This window comes from Thamnophis sirtalis, unplaced genomic scaffold (assembly GCF_051295495.1).
Source record: "Thamnophis sirtalis isolate CommonGarterSnake01/CBP01778 unplaced genomic scaffold, rThaSir2_p1.2 scaffold_4, whole genome shotgun sequence".
In the NCBI taxonomy this organism is placed as follows: domain Eukaryota; kingdom Metazoa; phylum Chordata; class Lepidosauria; order Squamata; family Natricidae; genus Thamnophis; species Thamnophis sirtalis.
Window position 1 is genome coordinate 67,822,167 of NW_028261384.1, and position 20,671 is coordinate 67,842,837.

The 20,671-nt window shown below is 40.1% G+C and overlaps 1 protein-coding gene across 2 annotated transcripts in view; it reads left to right on the plus strand.

Moving 5' to 3' along the window:
- Positions 1–20,671, plus strand: part of SEPTIN7 (septin 7) — a 75,592-nt gene that overhangs the window by 14,460 nt on the left and 40,461 nt on the right. For both annotated transcript variants that reach the window (XM_087713079.1, XM_087713080.1), the window contains exons 3-7: positions 1,662–1,768; positions 7,883–7,983; positions 8,669–8,803; positions 10,923–11,040; positions 19,651–19,743. In XM_087713079.1, the coding sequence (XP_087569205.1) occupies positions 1,662–1,768; positions 7,883–7,983; positions 8,669–8,803; positions 10,923–11,040; positions 19,651–19,743 (554 nt within the window). The remainder of the gene's footprint in view (positions 1–1,661; positions 1,769–7,882; positions 7,984–8,668; positions 8,804–10,922; positions 11,041–19,650; positions 19,744–20,671) is intronic.

Sequence of the window (20,671 nt, forward strand, 5' to 3'; positions counted from 1 at the left end):
ATTTGAATTCCTCTAGGGTAGATACGTGCTCACTTACCATTTTCTTCCCTATTTCAACTTGTGTTCCTAAACTGATTTTTGTGGTGCTGTTTTTGATAGGTTGTTTTATCCCTTTGTGTAAAGACAGATGCAAAACATGAGTTAAATAGTTCTCCTTTCTCCCTGTTGCTTGTCACCTTCTTGCCACTTTCTCCCAGCAATGGACCAATTGTTTCCTTAACCTTTTTCTTGTTTTTAACATGTTGGAAGAAGCTTTTTTTGTTATTTTTTACTTTTGTGGCAAGCCTTTCTTCATTGTGAGCCTTAGCTTTCCTCACTTCATCTTTACATGCTCGGGCTATTTGCTAATATTCTGCCTTAGTTATGTCCCCCCCCTTTCCACTTTTTATACTTATCTTTTTTGTCTTTCAATTTGTTAGAGAGTTCTTTATGCAGCCATGCTGGTTTCTTTTGGGAGCTATTATTTTTCTTCTTCATTGGTATTGTGCTAGACTGGGCTATTGTAATCTCATTTTTCAAAATTTCCCAAGCTTTTTGAGTTGTTTTCCCCTTGAGGATTCTCATCCATGGAATTTTTCCCAAGGTCTCTCTACGTTTATTGAAATTAGCTCTCTTAAAGTCCAAGACTCTAGTTTGACTTTGTTCTACTACTTGTGTTTGCATAATGTTGAATTCCAATATTGCATGGTCACTTGCGCCCAGAGTTCCTGTGGCTTCAACACCTTTTATCATTTTCTCTCTGTTAGTGAGAATTAAGTCTAATATGGCTGATCTCCCTGTTCCCTTCTCTACTTATTGGGAAACAAAGTTGTCTGCTAGGTTTGTTAGGAACCTGTTAGATTTTCCACTTGGTGCAGAGTTTGTTTCCCAGTTGATGTCAGGGTAGTTTAAATCTCCCACTACTATTGTGGTGTGCTTTCTACATACCTTAGTTAGCTGACTAGCAAAAAGTTCATCTAGTTCCTCTGCTTGGTTGGGTGGCCTGTAGTATAGACCTATGGCAATGTCATCCCCCTCCCCCCATAACCTTTAATATTGACCCAAATGCATTCAAGATAGTTCTCATCATTGTTGTGCTCTATTTCTGATATTTTCTATATTACCTTCCTTTCTGTTTAGTGTAGAAATGTGTTATAGCAGCATAGCACCATTGTAATTTTGAGCAATCACTAAACAAATGGTCCTTAAGCAAGGATTACCTGTAAATGTAAAAATTCATTTAAATTACTCATATAGCATTTTTCAATGTTAGTAATTTTATGTGATCTTCAACTTCCCTACATTTTATGTTTCTAAGATTGGGAAACACCAAACAGCATCTTATAATTCATGCCTCTTTATGCAGATAGGAGAGAAAAATTGTCTTTGTGAATAATTTCTTAATAAATTTATTTTAAATTTAAATCACAAGTTTTATTTTAGATGTTAAATCTTAAATATTTGGATGAAACTACTCCCTGCAAGAAAATCATATTAAGAATTGTATGCATATTGTTTTTTTATTTGAAACCTACAAAATAAAAAATAGTTATGAACACTGCAAAATAACATGAATTATGCAATAACATGAAGTATATAATAAAATGACCTTGAAAACATATCCTAATGAGTAGGATAGGAGTGTCATGTGATAATTCTAATTGTACTTTTGTTTTTGGTAGGTGAATCTGGATTGGGAAAATCAACACTAATCAACTCGTTATTCTTGACAGACCTGTATTCTCCAGAATACCCAGGACCTTCACATAGAATTAAAAAGACTGTACAGGTTTGCTTGAAAAAGTATACCTTATATTTGCATTCTTTTATATGCTAGATTGAAATAGAAACACCTTAATTTTATTTATTAGTTCAATTTTTTTTAAAAAAATAGTCAAAATCCTCTGAGCAATTTTCAAGAAAACAGACTAAAACATGTAATCTGAGAATATGCTAAAATCAAACCAGGTACAAAATAAAAAAATATATAAATTGGGCTGCAACCTAATACTCATTAAATTATGAATTTAATGTTTGGAAAATGTCAAATAAAAATATGTAGAATAAAAAGTTATGAATTAAAATACGGTTAAAAGTCAATTAAAAAGCTTGGGAAAATAGAAAGATGCCAGAATGTTGCTAATATGAGTATCAGTAGAGTTTTTCTAGAGAATTCCATAAATTTCAATCTAATATATTTTTCAACACTGATTCAACACATTGACCACTCACCTGTGTTAAGGGGAAAAGACAAAATAGCGCTGGAAGTCATCTTGAAGGCATGACAACCCATATCCCTGAACAACCTGTCCTAGCAGTTTTATGTAGGCATTAAAAAGCATGGAAGATAAAATGGTGACCTAAGGGACACTATAACCCAACCTGTCCCTAATTCTTTTTGCTAGTCAGTGAGATCAGATCAAGTGAGTGCACTTTGCTAGGCTATGTCCTGAGTAGAACTCCAACTATATGCCTTGACTTTTACTGCTTGCCTTCTGGATATTCCCCAACCCTAGGTGGGCGTGCGGGTAGTGGAGCTGCCCCACATGCCTGCACCCGCTTACCTTAGGACCACCTCAGCCAGGCCTCCCATGCCCAGAATTTTTCTCCAGCCACTTGCAGTCAGATGCCAAGTGGCAAATCGCAACGGTGCTGCCGCTTGCAGCAGGATGCCATGTGGTACAGCATGCCAGGGCTACCATTCGTGGCAGGAGGCCACGTGCTCACTGTGCTTGTGCGCCGCTTGCGGCAGAAGGTCACATGGTGCATCACAACCAGTTGCGGCAATACATGTGGCGCATCATGTCACTGCGACTCGCTCATTGATAGGCTATGTAATGAGTAGAACTCTGAATACATGTCTTGTCTTTTACTGTACTTGCCTCTGGATATTCCCCAACCCTAAATATGCAGATAACGCTCACACTGATGACCTTAAGGAAGTTATTACTGTTTTCCCCTGAAAATAAGACCTATCCCAAAATAACCCCTAGCTTGGCTTTTATGTCTGTACCTAATATAAACCCTATACCAAAAATAAGCCCTAGGTAAGACCCCATCCCTAAACGACCTGTCCTAGCAGTTTTATGTAGGTATTAAAAAGCATGGCAGATGAAATGGTGGCCTTAGGACCACCTCAGCCAGACTTCCCACACCCAGAATTCTTCTGCAGCCACTTGCAGCCAGATACCAAGTGGCACATCGCAACGGTGCTGCCGCTTGCAGCAGGGTGCCATGTGGTGCAGCATGCCAGGGTTGCCATTCATGGCAGGAGGCCACGTGCTCACTGAGTTTGTGTCACTGCTTGTGGCAGGAGGTCACATGGCACATCATAACCAGTGCCGCCACTTGCGGCAATGCACGTGGCGCATCACGTCACTGCCACTTGCTCATGCAAGGGCACAACACACCACACATCCTTCTGCCATGAATGGCAGCACCAAAGTAATGTGCTACTTGGCTTCTGTTTGTGAGCGTATGCAGAAGATGTCGAACAGCAGCGCAAGAAGTGTTGGGGTGTGGGAGGCCTGGCTAAGGTAAGCGGGTAAGACATCCCCTGAAAATAAGACCTGGTGCTTATTTTGGGGCACAAAAGAAAATAAGAATGGGTCTTATTTTCGGGAAAACATGGTACTAGTAGACCTAAACTTATGGCCATTCATTTTGATGACCATTTGAAGTTACAACAACATTGAAAATTGTGACTTAAAACCAGTCTTTGCACTTGCTACTGTTGCAGCATCTGTAGAGAACATTATCAAAGTTTAGATGCTTTGGCAACTGGCATGTATTTATGATTATTGCAGTGTCCTTGAGTCACATAATCACCATTTGCTACTTTCAGTGGGGAAGTCAGAGTCACTTAACAACCATGTGATCACAACCAGTGATCTGCTTAATGGCTGCAGAAAAAAAGGTAAAAATAATATAATTGGGTGCAGTTTATAGACCAATAGAAGATGATGGATAGTCAAAAAAAACCATGGGTAGTCAAGACTACTTTACATGCTGTTGAGAATATTTTTGTTGACTGGGAAGCAATAGTTAGAATGGAATGTAGGGTAATAGATTGTTACTTCATTTAACTTATGTGAGATAATATAAGGAACACTGGATTAGGGTGAAAAAATGGAAATGTATCTTGGATATGCTAATACCACCACTTGCATGACCAGAAGTGAGGAAGACTTATCTTGTTGAAGATGAAGAAGGGTGTGCCATAAAATTATGTTAACAGGCAGAGCCCTCATAATGCTCAAAACATTCATAAGGATGACAACTGAAAACTGAAATAGAAGATACCAGTGCTTGAAAGAAAGACTACAACATATGTAGTCATACTATACGCACTGCAGAAATATCACACTTAACATGAAAATTTAAGGCCATAATGTTTGCATCTATAAACTATGCCTGTGAAAGCTGAATCATTAGAAAGGCTAAATGAATAAAAATGGATGTCTTTGAATTGCAGTGCTGAGAAAATTCTGAATCTTAAGTGTAAAAAGAAATCATTGAGTGCAAAATAAACTAAAACCAAATTGCTTACTTGAAATATTGTAATAAAGAAAGTTAATGCTTAAATCCCAAAGGTGCTTTTTTCAAGAAGCAACTAAACTTTCTGGTTCTTTGAAGTTGTTGAACTTTCTATTCTCCACCATCCAGTCAGAGCTGAAGAAGCTTCTTGGATGAGAAGCAAAACATCTTCAAAGAAAAACCAGAAAGTCCAGTTGCCTCTTGAAAAAAGCACCTTTGGGACTACCATGACCTAGATGACTGAGAATCTCCATAGACATTAATGCTTTAATATTTAAGACATGTAATATGAAGGCAAGGACTAATTGGAGGAGAAAAGCCTAATGTCTGGGAAATTGAAGCTAATGAAAAAGAGAGTGACAGAAAACAAAGCACCCTGATGTTATTGTTGATGACAATATAAACATGAATGTAGAAGAATTCAAAGAAGCAATTACTAACAGACAATCCTGATAAATGTATTCTTTCAAGTTTACAAAGACTCAAATGTCTAAGCAAAAATTGTTACTGCATTTAGTCTACTAATCTTATTTTAACCTATTTGGCTAGAATAATATTACTGTTTTCAGTTTCTTTATAGCTTTATAGTTAGCTTGAAATAACATTTTAGCATCTTTGTATATGTGACTTTTATTTATTGATACTAATATGCTACCATGTTTAAAATTAATCATTTGTAATTATGTAAATTTTAGGTTTAAGAATTTTTTGATTCTTAAATGTAATGTTTAATTATCTTGCTACTACTGTGTTTCCCCGAAAATAAGACCGGGTCTTATATTTTTGCCCCCCCCAAAAGGCACCAGGTCTTATTTTTTGGGAGGTCCACTTGTGCCTCCTTGCCTGTCATACCAACAGCTTGGTGGTTGGAACAGCTGATCTGCAGGTGCACTCCTGCCTCTTCCTCCAAGAAGCGTGGCTGCTTTTGCAGCTGATTGAGGCTACAAAAGCAGCAGGAGGCTCCACACATCTCATGCCCCCTTCAAGAACAGTCTTTCCTTACCAGCAACTTGGTCAGGAGGCCAAGTGAGGCGCTCCATGTGCCTTGTGCCTCTGTGAAACAGCTGATCTGATCTGCAGGTGTGCTCCTGCCGCTGGCTTCAAGAAGCACAGCCTTGAGCTCAAACCAGATGCTCCGAAGCTGTGGCAGAGCATTGCAGTGGGAGGCCTCCACAGGTAACATTGTTTTCCATGTCTTGCTCCAGTAAGGAGTGCAGGCTAAGGGCTTGACAACTAGGGAAGATGGGGTTTTGAGGTGCAAAGGAGGAAGGGGCGATCTCCCTCCTCCATCCTGCTGCAGGGCCGCCACACAGCTCGCACAGGGCAGCGTGACTGCTGATGAAGGGGGCACTGGCAGGCAGCTGTGGGGGAGGTGCTTTGGAGATCTGGACCGAATTGCCCCACACCAGGCAGGAGCAGCCCAGCCAGATGGGTGAGAGCAGCCCAGCCAGGAGGGCAATGAGGCCCCGTGAAGCAAGGAGTAGCAGATCCAGCAGCCGGGCGGGGAGGGGAACCAATTCCAACGCCCTTTCTGCCTCATCGTAGCAGCAGCCTGAGTAAGATCCGAGCTCCAGGCCTGGCAGAGCACAAACTGTGGTCACCCTTGCTTCAGAACCACAAGTTAATTTGCAAAAGAGAGAGGCCCTCAGCTGCGAGGTTGCCTGGCATTGTGGGCAGGGTTGGGGCTAGCACGAGTGTGCCAGAAACACCTCCAGGTGCCTAGAAAGATAGAACGAGAGGCATTCCCAACCCTCATGGGCTGCAATTAGGGGCCAAGCTGCCGTCAGGTGCCCAGGGAAGGGAAATGTTGCCTCCTGTGCTGGCCATGCCCACTCTTTCACTAGGCCTTATTTTTGGGGTACGGCTTATATTAGGCCTACCCCAAAAATCAGGCTAGGATTTATTTTCAGGGTAAGTCGTATTTTCAGGGAAACACAGTAGTTGAAATACTTAGACTATTTTAGATTATGCATGGAAGGATTCACACTTTTATACATTAAATGTGTTGGGTTAAAATTAAATCACTTTAAATATCTCTGCTTCCCATGAAACAGAAATAACAGAAAGCTGTTCATAAAATACATCAAATAGACAACTTCTAAAGAATAAGAGAACTTTAAGTTTATAAATCTGACATGGTCTGTGAATCTGATCCATGTTTATTTAAAATAAGAGTGCATGGGAAAATAACCTTACTGTGAAAAAAATTGCTTTCTAAGATTGGAGCTAAATTATTTTTCCTAAATCCCCACGGAGTAGTTCTAAAACTAAATAGGATTCATTTGAAGTTGTAATGAGGATTGATGCTATTTACAATAGCTTTCTGGCTGGCTTCCAACAAATAGTGCATTATGAGAATTTGTCCTTGTATGGTCATTTACTTTTTCTTTTAAAGAAAAAATTGACCAAATAGAATGTACAAATGAATTTAGCTTGAATATTTACTGCATATTATATTCATATAATCTTGAAGCTAAGTCTTAAGAGGTTTTAAATAAAAAATTCTAATTGTAAAGGAAATACAATCATCAACAACAATATATTTATTAAAGCTGCAGCAGCTTAAAATAAAATATCTAGGACATGTCTAGGTAATGATGTAGTACAAAATAAAAATAATCACTAATGTAAATTGAGCTGTTTTGGTCTTTCTGTTTCCTTTCTGACATTTTGATCAGCTGTGGAATGGTATGTAGATATTACTTATCTCTATGCGCCTGTTGATGCCTGTTGATGCTTTCTGAGATGGCATTCAGACTATTATAACAACATGGCCTAATTGTAGTACATGAACCAACTAAAGCTCTCCAAAAGCCCTCTGTTAAGCAGAGGCATTGAAAACCTATCTCAATTTTGGTTTCTGCTGTTAAACCATTTATTTTTTTTATGTCATAAAACATTTTTTCCAGAGTTGGAAAAACAAATTGAGCAAAGAAATATGAATAGAGAAAAAAATACATGATTTGGATTCTCAACTGATATGACCAGAACTCTACATGTAGGATACTTTTTCAAGAAGAAAATAAAAAATATTTTTGTTCCGTTTCTTCTTGCGTACTCATTCAGCCTTTCCTGAAGAGTTGGGAAGATGCTTTTTATTAATGCTTCATCCTCTCCTGCCAGTAAAAGGATTCTCCACTGAATCAAAGTTTTTCCCTGAATCAAAAGAATTACTCCATTTATAGAAAAGCAATTTGGCATACATAACAATAACATATATGGTCATATTTTAAACAACATTTTTAGGAGCAGTTGACCTGTAATATTTTCTTTTTAAAAATTCTTAAATTATTCAAAGTTTTTATTAGCAAAGCACCATTAATATTTAATGTAGATGCATTAGTTATCTTTTTTTATTTTTTCTCAGGTTGAGCAGTCTAAGGTTCTAATTAAAGAAGGTGGTGTGCAGTTGCTACTAACAATAGTTGATACACCAGGATTTGGTGATGCAGTGGATAATAGCAATTGGTAAGAACATTCTAATATTAGTAATGGCTATTATCTTGCAATACTTGCATATATTTAAAGTAGAATAAGTTTTTTTCTTTGTAAGGCACTCTTACTGCAGTTCTCTTGGCCAAAAATTACATAAAACATAATTTGCCAAATGTAGTTATCAAACTGTCTTGTTTCTATGTGTTTGAATATTAGTATGTCTTGTTTCTCTGTGATTAGCTCAGAGTTAAATATTATTTGGTTATTACTGAGAAAAGTCAAAAGATTAAGTACCATTGATAAACTATAAGATACATTTTCTGATGTCAAGAATATGTCCTTGGTTATTATAAAAATTAATTTAATATTAATGTAATGAATAAATAAATATTCAATCTGTTAATTATTGTAGATAGTTAATAATAAATGAAATTTGATAAAGACTATTTACCAAATAGCTTTGGGAAGTATGGTTGTGTTCCCTCATACCATTTCTATAACTCTTCCTTTTACTACTAAAACTTCTGCTTGTTGCTCTTGTTTCATATATAAGAATGGGCATTGCTTTTCTCATACAGCAACCTAACTAAATTTCTTTAGGAAAATTATATTTGTGATATTTACATGTCATTTTTAATATTATGATGTGCAACTTGTACTAATATAGAAAATTTTCCAAGTTAATCTGTTTTTAAAAAAATGTGTTTGTACATTGCAGCTGGCAGCCCGTTATTGATTACATTGACAGTAAATTTGAAGACTATCTTAATGCAGAATCACGTGTGAACAGACGACAGATGCCAGATAACAGGGTCCAGTGTTGTTTATATTTCATTGCTCCTTCAGGACATGGGTCAGTATTAAACATTAATGTTAATTAATGTTTTGCTCCTACCATGCGATTTCTCCACTCAGAAACATTTAAACTTAGAAATTGTAAGGAACTTAAATAGTTTTCCTTCTGTTTTTAAAGAATCCAGAAGAGCAAGAATTGGGATTATGTGTTACTAGTTTTATACTTTGGATTTTTCCAATTGGTTAAATTGAAAATAGTTTTCCATGCTTTATTTACAGTATCACAATAAAAGATGATTACTTAAATATATGTTGACATTTTAGATTAGGTTATTTAATGGACTCAATTTGTGCCAATGCTTTGAATTGCTTTTTATCAAATATTTATAAATTATAATTTGAGGTACTGGTAATTTTTTATAAAGCACTTTGTTTTTGAAAGCAGTGGTAAATATTGCCCTAATTCTCAAATGATAATAGATATAAATATTTGAAAAGTTCACATAGCTTCCTCTTCTCTAACAAGTGTACCTTAAATAGAGCTGCAAGCTTGAAATATATCTATTACTTAGCAGTAGAAAGGAACTTTGCTTGTGCGAGTTTTGAAATTCTGAATCATTTTCAGAAGCATACATCTTTTAGTGTAGAAGTTTTATTGTATACATATTTGCAAGGCAGATGCAATTACAGTAGTCCTCCAGATATGAGAGATGAATTATTAAAAATTGAAAGTTATGACAATTACCCCAAAACTGCATACTGCACCTGAGGCCTTGTTTCAAAGTTAGGATGGCTGCAGGGCCCCTAGGTCATTCATCATTACCACTGACTAGGGGGATGCTGCAGTGCCGCTACCTTCCTTCCCCCATCCTGCTCCAGCACCACCCCACACCATTTGGGCTTATTCCTCATGTTTCCTAGCAGCAGCTGCCATTTTCAGTAGTCCTATAATTCCTTATAGAAAATGACAGCTGCTTTTGGAGCTCTTTGCCCTGATCAGCTGGTCTTCAAGAACTTTCAAACTTCTCCTAGCTTTTGCTAGATTTTGGGAAACCAGGCCCTGCATGCTAAGATAGGATGAGCTTCCTTTGCTTTAACCTTCTCCCTCCCCCAGAAAGCCACATTTCTTCAGTGAAAAAAAAAAGCTGGGCGGGACAGACTTCTTGATCTTGATTTTTAGAGTCATAGCTGGGTCCTACAGAATTCAGACACTCAGCTAAAAATTTTATGACCCAGATTTTGTCCAAGTTTGTTTGGATTTTTTTTTGGGGGGGGGGTGCCCTTGCTAAACTTTCTGAGCTGAGTTTTATTTCTGCAGCTGCTCAAGGCAGAAGGCTGGATAGTTTTTTGCTTGCTTTCTTCCTTGTCAGCCTGGAGTCAAGGTAAGGTTTTTAAAAAGGGTAGACTCTGGAGGGAAGAGGTGAGGACTTTACTTTTAACACCTAATTGGGGAAATGGGAGAACAAGAAAGCTGTTCCTCCCAGCTTTTTACTGAAAAATGTGGCTTTCTGGAAGAGGATGGGGGTTTGTAGCAAGGGAAAGTTTTTGTGAAGCTAATGCTGAAGCTGCTACCTTATCATGTAGGGTCTGGTTTCCCAAAGGCTAGTAAGAGCCAGGAGAAATTTATAGTCTTCCGAAGGATTGGTGGCCAGCTGATCAGGACAGAAAGCTCTGAAAAGGTAGGAAACTAATCCTTTTGCCCCAGAAAGGCAGGGACACCTTGGCAGGAGGAAAGGCAGTGGCAGAACCACGATGGGCAGGCACAGCTAGTGTTTCTTGTTGGTAAGACAGCTGTGCAGCAGGTGCATGTAGCAACCCCTGAATGGAGCATGGTGCATCTTGGAATGGGGGAGGCTTTGAGAGGTCTGACGCAGAGGGCTTTGCCTTCACTAGGCCTCTCAGGATCTCCCTCGTCCCTGAGGCACCTCGTGCTCTACATAGTAACACACACATTTGATTAATTAATGAAGTGGGAAGAGCAGGGATGACTGGCCATTACATGAGGCAGTTCATTTAGTGTTTCTCCCTACTTTGAACCCTAATGAGCAGATTCCATTACAGTCATAACTCACGTTCTATCTATATTTTACTTTCTGTACTGTACATGGGTCACATTTTGTTTGGAAGCCAAATTTGCAAAATCTCATTTTCAATTTTTTAATTTTTATTTATTTTAGGCTTAAGCCTTTGGATATTGAGTTCATGAAACGCCTGCATGAAAAAGTGAACATAATCCCGCTCATTGCCAAGGCCGACACACTCACACCTGAAGAATGTCAACAGTTTAAAAAACAGGTAATTTTCTTTTTTTTCTTTTAATATAATTATATTTTTCTCCTTAGTTTCACAATTACATGCATAAGAACAATTTTGCCAGATGCAGCCAAAGCCCATCTTAATCCAGCATTTTATATAGAGTGGCCAAACAGATGGTTCCAAGGTGGTGACAAGCAGAAGTTAGACATATGTGCTTCTCTAATTTCTGTTCCCTTGGATTTTATATTTAGAGACCTGTTATTTCCTACTTGGAATTAATGTTGAGTCTTCAAGATTATTAACCCTTGTTAAGCCTATTTTTCATAAATTTATCCAATCCTCTTTTAAAGCTGTTCAAGTTAGTGAACATCACCACATCTTATGATAATATGTTCCACAGAAGGATTATTTGAAGAAATTCACTCAGCTCATTGGATGGCCCCTGGAACTTATATTTTTCTCAGACATGTCTATTTTTATATATCTCAATAATATCTTTCCTCAGCTACTTTATTTCCAAAGAGCCTCCTAGCCTTTTCTCATATGGAAGATGTTCAAACCCCATATCATTTTACTTGTCCTCTTACGCTTCTCTAGTTCTGTTGTATTCCTATTTTGAGCTGCTGAATCCTCACCCAGCATCTCCATTGTGTTATCCCCTCTGAATCTTTTTCTGTGTGAGATATAAACAATTCAGATTCTAATACTATGTATATAAAGTTAGGAGGGTTTCACCCAATCATGTATCTTTTTTCATGCATTTGCATATAATTAGTCACACAGTGTAAAGAGATCTTAACATCTCTTGCTTGATTTTGATATTATGATTATTTTAGTATCATCCACAACTTTGCTGCTCTCCTGTGCGCTGCTTGGAGAGTCCTAGCATGGGTTAACACAATCTATCTGCCCTGGGACTGAGTGTATTTTTCTTGACCACGCCTCCCTTTGCCTCCTTGAGTTTAAAAACTCAGTCCGGCCGCTAGGACTAATTCTGGGGAGTTCCTCAGTCCTAGAACAGATAGCTGGACTCCCCAACCTCAGTAAATTTGAAATTGTTACTAGTACCTTTTGGAAAGATATTGACGGTTATTCGGAGAACTAACGCTGTTAATTTAAGGCTGAGAGAGTTGCTGGGACTGCTGGCTCCCGCTGGTCACAAGTGGAGCGGAAGCGTGAGTTGCTTGTCCGTTGGCTGCTGGCGAGCAAGGGGGCAGTGGGAGGCTTCCTGGCTGAATTTTCCCAACTGCCAGGTCTAAGAGCGCCATATGGAGTGCTTTTCAAGTTCCATCGGCGTTGGCGGTGCTCAATTCTGACGGGAAACAGCGGCAGCCAGTTTAGAGCCTTCGCGCACTTTCTCTTGCGGACATCGCTCAGAGACCACGAGCGGCACACGCAGCGGCGGCCATTTTTAGCAAAAGAAAATGGTGACTCAGAGCCGTTTGGAGCCGCGTGAAGGCCTATCACCAACGCTCAGTTCTCTCAGCAGCAGATCGCCGCCTGGAAGCGTTGGGCCTTGTCCGGGGCTCCGGCAAGGTCCACATTCCACTTCCCACTGCTCAGAGTTCTGAGGGTGGCCTGAGGAATGGTTCTGTCCCCCGGGCGTCCCTCGCCTCCAGAGTTGATCTGCGGGCACTTGCAGCCAGCTGGCTCATGCCGGGTGCCTGTCTACTGGCAATCTCGGCCTGCTGTTTCTGAATTCCTCGCAAGACTGCAGGGCATCATGGCAGATGGAGGTTTGGAGGCATAGGAGGTGCCGGCAGGGCCCTCCACCAAACGCAGTAGACTGGGAGGGAGGGAAGGGCACCACAAAAAAGGCCTCCCCGGGACCCGCAGGGAACAATGAAAAACCCACGGAGGGGTCCCGAAAACACAAGCCTGCGGAGATAAGATTCCCGCGGCCGCAAGGGCAAGATACATCCTCTGACTGGGTAGAGACATCATCAGGCCCCCCCTCCGGGCCGAGGGAGGGGAGGGAGCCTATTTCACCCTAGGGGAACAGGTCTCCCTTGTCAGCAGGAGACATTTCGAGGGAGTCCTCTCCCGATGCCTCCTGGGGTTACCCTGAATTGCCCAGCTCATCTCTCAGGGAAGAGCTGGAACCTTTCCAGGGCATCCTCCCAGCGGAGGAAGGCACCAATTCGAGTGAGAGCAGAAGCCGTTGTGCTTTGGCCAGATCTTGCCCTAGGGAGGACGGGGCCAGCCCTGTCGGGCGGAGATGAGATAAATAATTATGCTAGCCATCTCCCAGGGCATAGCCGAGGGCATCAAGCAGAGGGAGGCCTGCAAGGTTGGGTCTTCCAAACCTAAATAGACCCCAGGCCAGGCCCCAGTCTCTCCAGGCACCTCAGTTGCCATGGAGGAATCAGTCTGGGAGGAGGAGGAGGCTGAAGAATTTGAATTATCGGAGGATGAAGATCTTCCTCCCGATAAACTGGCCTTTACAGGACTTTCAGGCCCTCCCTCTTCAAGTCTATCCTTTACAAGGCCAAGGTCGCTACTCCTAAGAGTGCGACCACAAGTCTCTCATCTGCTAAGGAACCCAAGGAAGGCCTGTTCAAGGAGACGGCTCCTACTCAGGAGTTGATCCCAGTTCCAGATTTATTCATGGACGTAGTCCAAAGACAGTGGGTTCAACCCGGTACCTTGACCAATCCTAGCGGAGGGGATAAAACTCTTTACACTGTAGAAAACAGGATGGAGGAGGTCCTGAAGCTTCCTGATGCTCCGGTGGTCTCCTTAACATCCAATTTGAACCTGCCAGCAGACCTTCTGGAAGGTCTCAAGGCAGAAATCTGAAAAGGCGTGCCATAAGACTCACCAGGCGGCTGCCTGGGCCATCAGGGCATCCACCTCTGCCTCATTTTTCACGAGAGCATCTCTTCTCTGGTTGAGACAGCTGAGATCCAAACCTCCTTCTGGGGGATCTCGGTGGTGTCACGGCCTCAGCAAAATGATCACCGCAGTAGAGTACTCAGTTGACACCTCCTTGAATGCGGCCAAATTCGCATGCTGGCATCCAATATTACATCTCGCCACTTGCTGTGGCTTCGCCACTGGCAGGCGGACATGAAGGCTAAGTGGAAGCTTGCTTCCGCCCCCTTCAAAGGAGGTCAACTCTTGGGGACGCTCTAGACAAATTCGTCATTGAGACGAAAGACAAACGTAAGATCCTTCCGGCCACCTTAAAGAAATCTGAGCGTAAGGGCTCCGGCTCATTCAGAAGGCAACCCTTTCGAGCACAGGAGCCCGCTCAGCCTTCCACCTCATCTTTCTACCATAGACCCTACCCCCAGACAGGCGATAGGGGCCAAGACAGGAGCTCCTTTGGAGCACGGGATAGGCAGTAGCAGCATTGCTTTTGGAAGCCATTTTGTGGCGGATCCAACTCCTGCCAATTCCATCGCGGAAAGTGACCATCACAGGGCTCCCCCCCCTTACGCTGACAGGAGGGGGGAAATCACCACGGACTCGTGGGTTCTCAACACGATCAGGAGGGGCCTACTCCTGGAGTTTCTCTCCTTCCCTGAGAGAAGGTTCATTCGTTGTCCAACTCCCAAGAATTCCCTAAAAATAGATCTCATGAAGGCAGTGATTCACCACCTTCTCCAAATAAGGGCCATAGAACCTGTGCCAAAGGATCAGGAAAAGCAGGGATTTTATTCCATCCTGTTCCTGGTCCCGAAGAGTTCGGGGGTGGAGGGCCATCTTGGATCTGAAGCACCCAAATCAGCATCTGGCCTACAAACGATTCAAGATGCAATCCCTCCACTCCATCCTGGATTGCATAAGACGGGGAGGCCTACTCACCTCAATAGATTTAAAGAAGGCATACTTGCACGTTCCCATCCATGCAGCTCACAGAAGGTTCCTGAGATTCTACTTCGATGGGAGGCATTACCAGTACAGGGCTCACTCCTTCAGTCTCATCTGCACCCAGGACGTTCACAAAGCTCCTTGCAGTGGTGGCGGCCCACCTCCGGAACAGGCCGATTCGTCTAGAATACTATCTAGACGACATCCTCATTCACTCCTCAAACCGAGACCAGGCCTGACGGGACGTCCGGGTGATCATACGAACTCTTCAACGATACGGCTTTTTGGTAAACCTGAAGAAAAGCCATCTCGAGCCAACCACACACATCCAACAACTGGGCATCATCATGGACTCGATCTCTTGCCAGGTATTCCTGTCGCCGGACTGGCTGAAAAATCTCCGGAGCAGAGTGCATCAATGCAGGCTGTCCAGGTCAGTGCCGATCATCAAACTGTCACAACTCCTCAGCATTATGATCTCATGCCTGAAGGTAGTTCCCTGGGCATGACTCCACGCCAGGGAACTACAGTGGTTTCTCCTGCCAATGCAAAAGGCAAGAGCCAGCAATTCACACAGAGGCATATGTCCGCCTCAGACGGTGATTCGCTCTCTATCTTGGTGGAGAACAGCGGCAGTCAAGAAAGGGTGCCTGTTCAAGGAACCTGAAAGAATTGTGGTGACCTCCAATGCCAGCCTTCTCAGATGGGGGCGCATTGTCAGGGCCAGCTCACTCAGGGACTGTGGACCCAGAGAGAATCTTCCCACGGCTGGAACTGAGAGCGGCCTGACTCACATTACGTCAGTTCTCATCACTGATTGTGGGCCAACATGTACTAACAGACAATGTAGCAACAAAGGCCCACATAAACAGACATAAACAGACAAACCTCAAATAGACCTATTTGCCACACATGCCAACACACACCTGCCACGATTCTACTCCCGCTACCACTCAACCTGGGCGGAGGGGACGGATGCACTGAGGTGCAAATGGCCCCCAGGACTACTGTACGCATTTCTCCCACTCATTCCGCAAGTTGTGTCCAAACTGCTAGCGGAGGAAGCGGAGATCATACTTGTGGCACCTCACTGGCCCAGGCAGTCCTGGTACGCGGATCTTGTCCGCCTCTCCATCCAGAAACCATGGAGAATTCCTCAGCAGCAAACCTCTCTCAGCCAAGGGGTGGTCTACCATCCGTATCCCCAGTGGCTGCAACTAGCCGTCTGGCACTTGAGGGGGACCTCCTGAGGAAACAGAACCTTTCTGACATGATCATTCAAACTATCCAAGCATCCAGAAGACCCTCTACTACTAGAATATACAAAGCGACATGGGTCGCCTTCTCACCCTGGTGCCGGAGGGGTAGTATACGAGACACTTCTGCCTCAGTCCCACAATTACTAGACTTTCTCCAGGAGGGACTGGACAAGGGTTTAGCATCCAACACTCTCCGCCGTCAAGTTGCGGCCTTGTTTATTATAATTTATTACTTATGGGGAAATTAAAAGCACTTTCCCCATCAGAGATACACAATGGGCTCTGCTTCTGTTGTCTTTGTCTCTGTGTGTGGGGGAGGGTATTGAAATTAAGTATATTTTTTAAAAATTAAAACTTTAACACAACTAATACACAATAAAGAAAGAAGAAGAAAAAGTGCAGAAAAATAATGAACTAGAAATAAGGTTCATTTATAGAAACAAAGTTCCATGTTTTTTTCCTACTTGTCAGTCCTTTAGTCCCAAAAGAAAAGCCTTTGATTTTAATTGTACTTTGGTTTTTTAAATCTTCTGAATTAATATATGTATTTGTATTCAAATTTGTTGGCTTTTTTATGCATCCACCAAAGATGATAGGGTGTCTCTCCACGTTATCATTTCCAACAAAGATTCAAAGTACCTTAATGCCTTCTAGACTATTTAGTGAAAAATGCCAACAATACATCATTTTATAAAATTCTCTTTAAAATTAGAACATAATATAAATTTCAATCCTTACAACCACATATTTTCCCATTGATCCACCAAAACTTTGGCCCATTTTGTTACACATTCTTTCACTTGTCTTCTTGTCTCATATTTCAACTAACATTTATACATTTTAGCATAACATGTTCATCATTAGTGCTTAATCATTAGTGCTTTCAAACTCAAGTTTTATATTGTTCAAAATCATAAAATCTTTTATCTTCTTTAAACCTTTCTTATAATTGCACATTAGAAAACCACGGAGAAGTACGTATATCTGTTCTTGGTTTTATTTTACAATCCTCTTAGGGAAATTATAGTACATCATGATAAATTAGCCATTTACTTGTTTGTTGTCTAGAAAATGCTTTTTGTGCTGAAAGCCACAAAACTGTTTTCAGCAACATCCTGTATTTATATTTATTCCATACTATAAATATATATGTCACCCCAATTCAGATTCATGTCCTTCTAACTCCAATAACCTGTTTCTTTGCAACACCTACTCAAGGCTAAACAATAGGAACAAGATAGAAATTCAAATCTGGTAGACCTAATCCTCTTTGACCTAATCCTCTTTCCTTTGTATCTTGCAATACCTTATATTAACTTGGGGAGTTTTTATCTTATGCTGTACAAATTCCACCAAACCTACTTCTGACTTTTTTCCACTGAGAAAATCCCCATTTGTTTGTATTCTTTGTTTTCTGCTGTTATTGAATTAGCAATCATTGTTCTTTATTTAAGAATCTTTGCTGAGAAACATTGTCAGAGGATTAGTAAATACATATTAGATTTTTTAGTGAATGTCCTCAGGATCTCATGATCAATTGTTTGTTTGTTTATGAGACTTGCAGGTCATGTGACAACAAAATGATTCTGTGCAGCTTGCATTAAGTAAAAACAATAAACAAAATCATGTAAAACAACAAGAAATCCCATCTATCTGGATTATTATATTACAGCCTTTCAAGAGGTCCTAGAATATATTTTCTTTTTAGTTGCTCTAATTTGTTTAATTGTTCTTATTATATCCATGAGAAAGTCTGTATGATTCAAGTATCACAGGACTCCCCAACCCACGTGACGTGGGCTGCTATTGGACGGTGGCATGTTCGGATCCAGGTCATGCAAGCAGTGGGCAAGGGCATGTATATGAAGCTCCCCTCGCATGACCAGCGACCACTTGTACTCACTTGAAAAGCTCCCCTCATGTGAGCAGCGCGTGTCCTCTGCTCACAAAAGTGAAGCTGCTCATGTTTGCCCACCTGCCACTCGCAGGGAACTATGCCTTTTTCCTCCTCCTCCCCCCCCAATCGGGCCACCAAGCCAAAAGGTTGGGGATCGATGAAGTATCAGTCCTTTATCTCCTACAATGAAGATAGTATTTATAAATACCACTTTCATATATCATATAGTAGCAGATTAGATACTATAATGTATAATATCTAAGCATATTTAATTTGGATGGTGAATAGTTAATTTATTTCCTGAAGGCAAAATATGAATGGTATTTCATTCATATTCATTCATATAATGATAGAGCTCTGACAAGTAAACTATGTATATCTAGTCCTTGACTTACAACTGTTCACTTGATGATTGTTTAAAATTATGACTTGGAAAAAGTGACTTAAAATCCATCCTTAAAATTTCTGTTACCACAGCACTCCCATCATCAAGTTCAATTGAGATTCTTAGTAACTGATTTACACTGCTGCAGCTTCTTGCTGTCACATCATAATTTGTAACTTTGCTGTCCATTTTCTAACAAGCAAAGTCAATTGGGGATGCTGGATTTGCTTAACAGCTGTTTGAATCATTTAATGACCATAATGATGAGATTCACTTAATGATCAGGGTAAAAATGGTCATATAAAATTGGACCTGGTCATATGATTTATTTAATGATCACATCACCTAACAACTGAAATTCTGGATCCAACTGTGATCATAAGTCAAAGCTACCTATATACTGATGTTATAGCACCAAATAAATAATTAAAATATAAGAATTCTTCACAACACATATACACAATCTCTCTCCCTCCCTCTCTCTCTCCCTCCCTTCTCTCCCTCCCTCCCTCCCTCCCTCCCTCCCTCCCTCCCTCCCTCCCTCTGTCAGACACACATAGACATAGATGCATACCTATACAGACATAAAGGAATGCATAATTACCAATTACAATTAACTTTGTTTGAAAATTTGCCATGTTTGCATAAAATGGCAGGTTAGCCAATATGTATTCAATAATACACATTACTCTTATAATGCCTGTTGTAGGAGATCGTATATTTGTGATTTGAAAAATAATATATAGCATTTGAGGTTTCTGTAAGGATGACTACGATTACCTGTCAGAATAGAAACTTAAATTTAATGTTATATAGTTTTCTGAATTAAAAAATAGATATAAATCTAGTAATTTAGACACATAAGGAATGTACTGCAAATAACATCATACATGTAAGATCAGAATTGTTGCATAGATTTTGAAACAATTGTGAAACCTATCAGTTTGGATGCTTACAGTCTATTCTTAAAATTATGACAATATTAAAATCTCCAATGATCCTATATTAGGAACTATGAAGTAACAGAGCAGTTTATTACTATATTGTAGGAATTGGAATGAGTGAAAGTATGCTGACTTTGGGAAAGGGAAAAGAGAAAAGTACAACTTTATCTAAAAAATGACAAACACATAATCTGAATTTCAAAAGACATTGTAATTATAGAAGTATTTATATTCTGACATAAATTTGTGGTGTTCATTTTTTATACATAAAAATAAAATTTATCAGCATACTTTATTAATTTATTCAACCCTTGTTACAGTTCCTTTTAAAAATATGTTTATTTTTAGATAATGAAAGAAATCCAAGAGCACAAAATTAAAATATATGAATTCCCAGAAACAGATGATGAAGAAGAAAATAAACTGGTTAAAAAGATTAAGGTACCAAAATATATTGAAACAAATTTTTACAGTTTCATGTCACAAATTTCTCTGCAAATGAAGTCATTCCACAAAAGAAAGTGTATCAGATATCTATCTATCTATCTATCTATCTATCTATCTATCTATCTATCTATCTATCTATCTATCTATCATCTATAGAAAACTCTGGTATATATAAACTTTTAAACACTTTGGCATACTTCATAATAGTACCAGATTCTTAGGGAAAGTTTTGATTGTTGTTTAATATCTCAAGACTATTAAAACATTTTTTTAATAAAATGTCTTTGCTTTTACTCTGTTGTAGTGACTGCTTTTGGATGCTTCATGTTTCTAGCCTAATGAAATGTTTGTAATATTTCTTATTTTTTTAACAAGCAAGATTTTAAAATGAGAGGATGTAGTACCCTCTTAAGGTAGATTGCCACACTGTCATGCAGTGAGGCGATAAATATACTTAGAAAATATATTTAGATTTCATATCCTAGTGATTTCCCAATCAATCATTTATCTGCTCATTTTATTATTTTGTTATTTGGTTCTAAATGGAAATGCATGTGATTTTGCATGAAATATATTGGTTGTAAAATCATTTCAATTCGGAGGAATGTTATTGAAATTCACTGTGTGGCAGTTTAAGTTTAGCTAATTATATATGTTTATATAACATTCCTCTGAATTGAAAAGAGAGTCTGGATGACCCTAAAAAGAGTCACTGTGGGAGGGGGGGCATTCTGTGAATGCAATAAGAGCAGAGAAGTATTGATGCTCTTACTGCGGAGCCTTAATAGTGGTTTTAAGTCGTGTTTGGTTGAGTTCATTCTTTCTTTTCCTCCAGCAATCTCTTGACCTTTTTCAACTCCCTCAACTCCTCCATGAACCACAGGGAATAACTGGAGTGATGGGCCAAGAGAGGCCACATAGT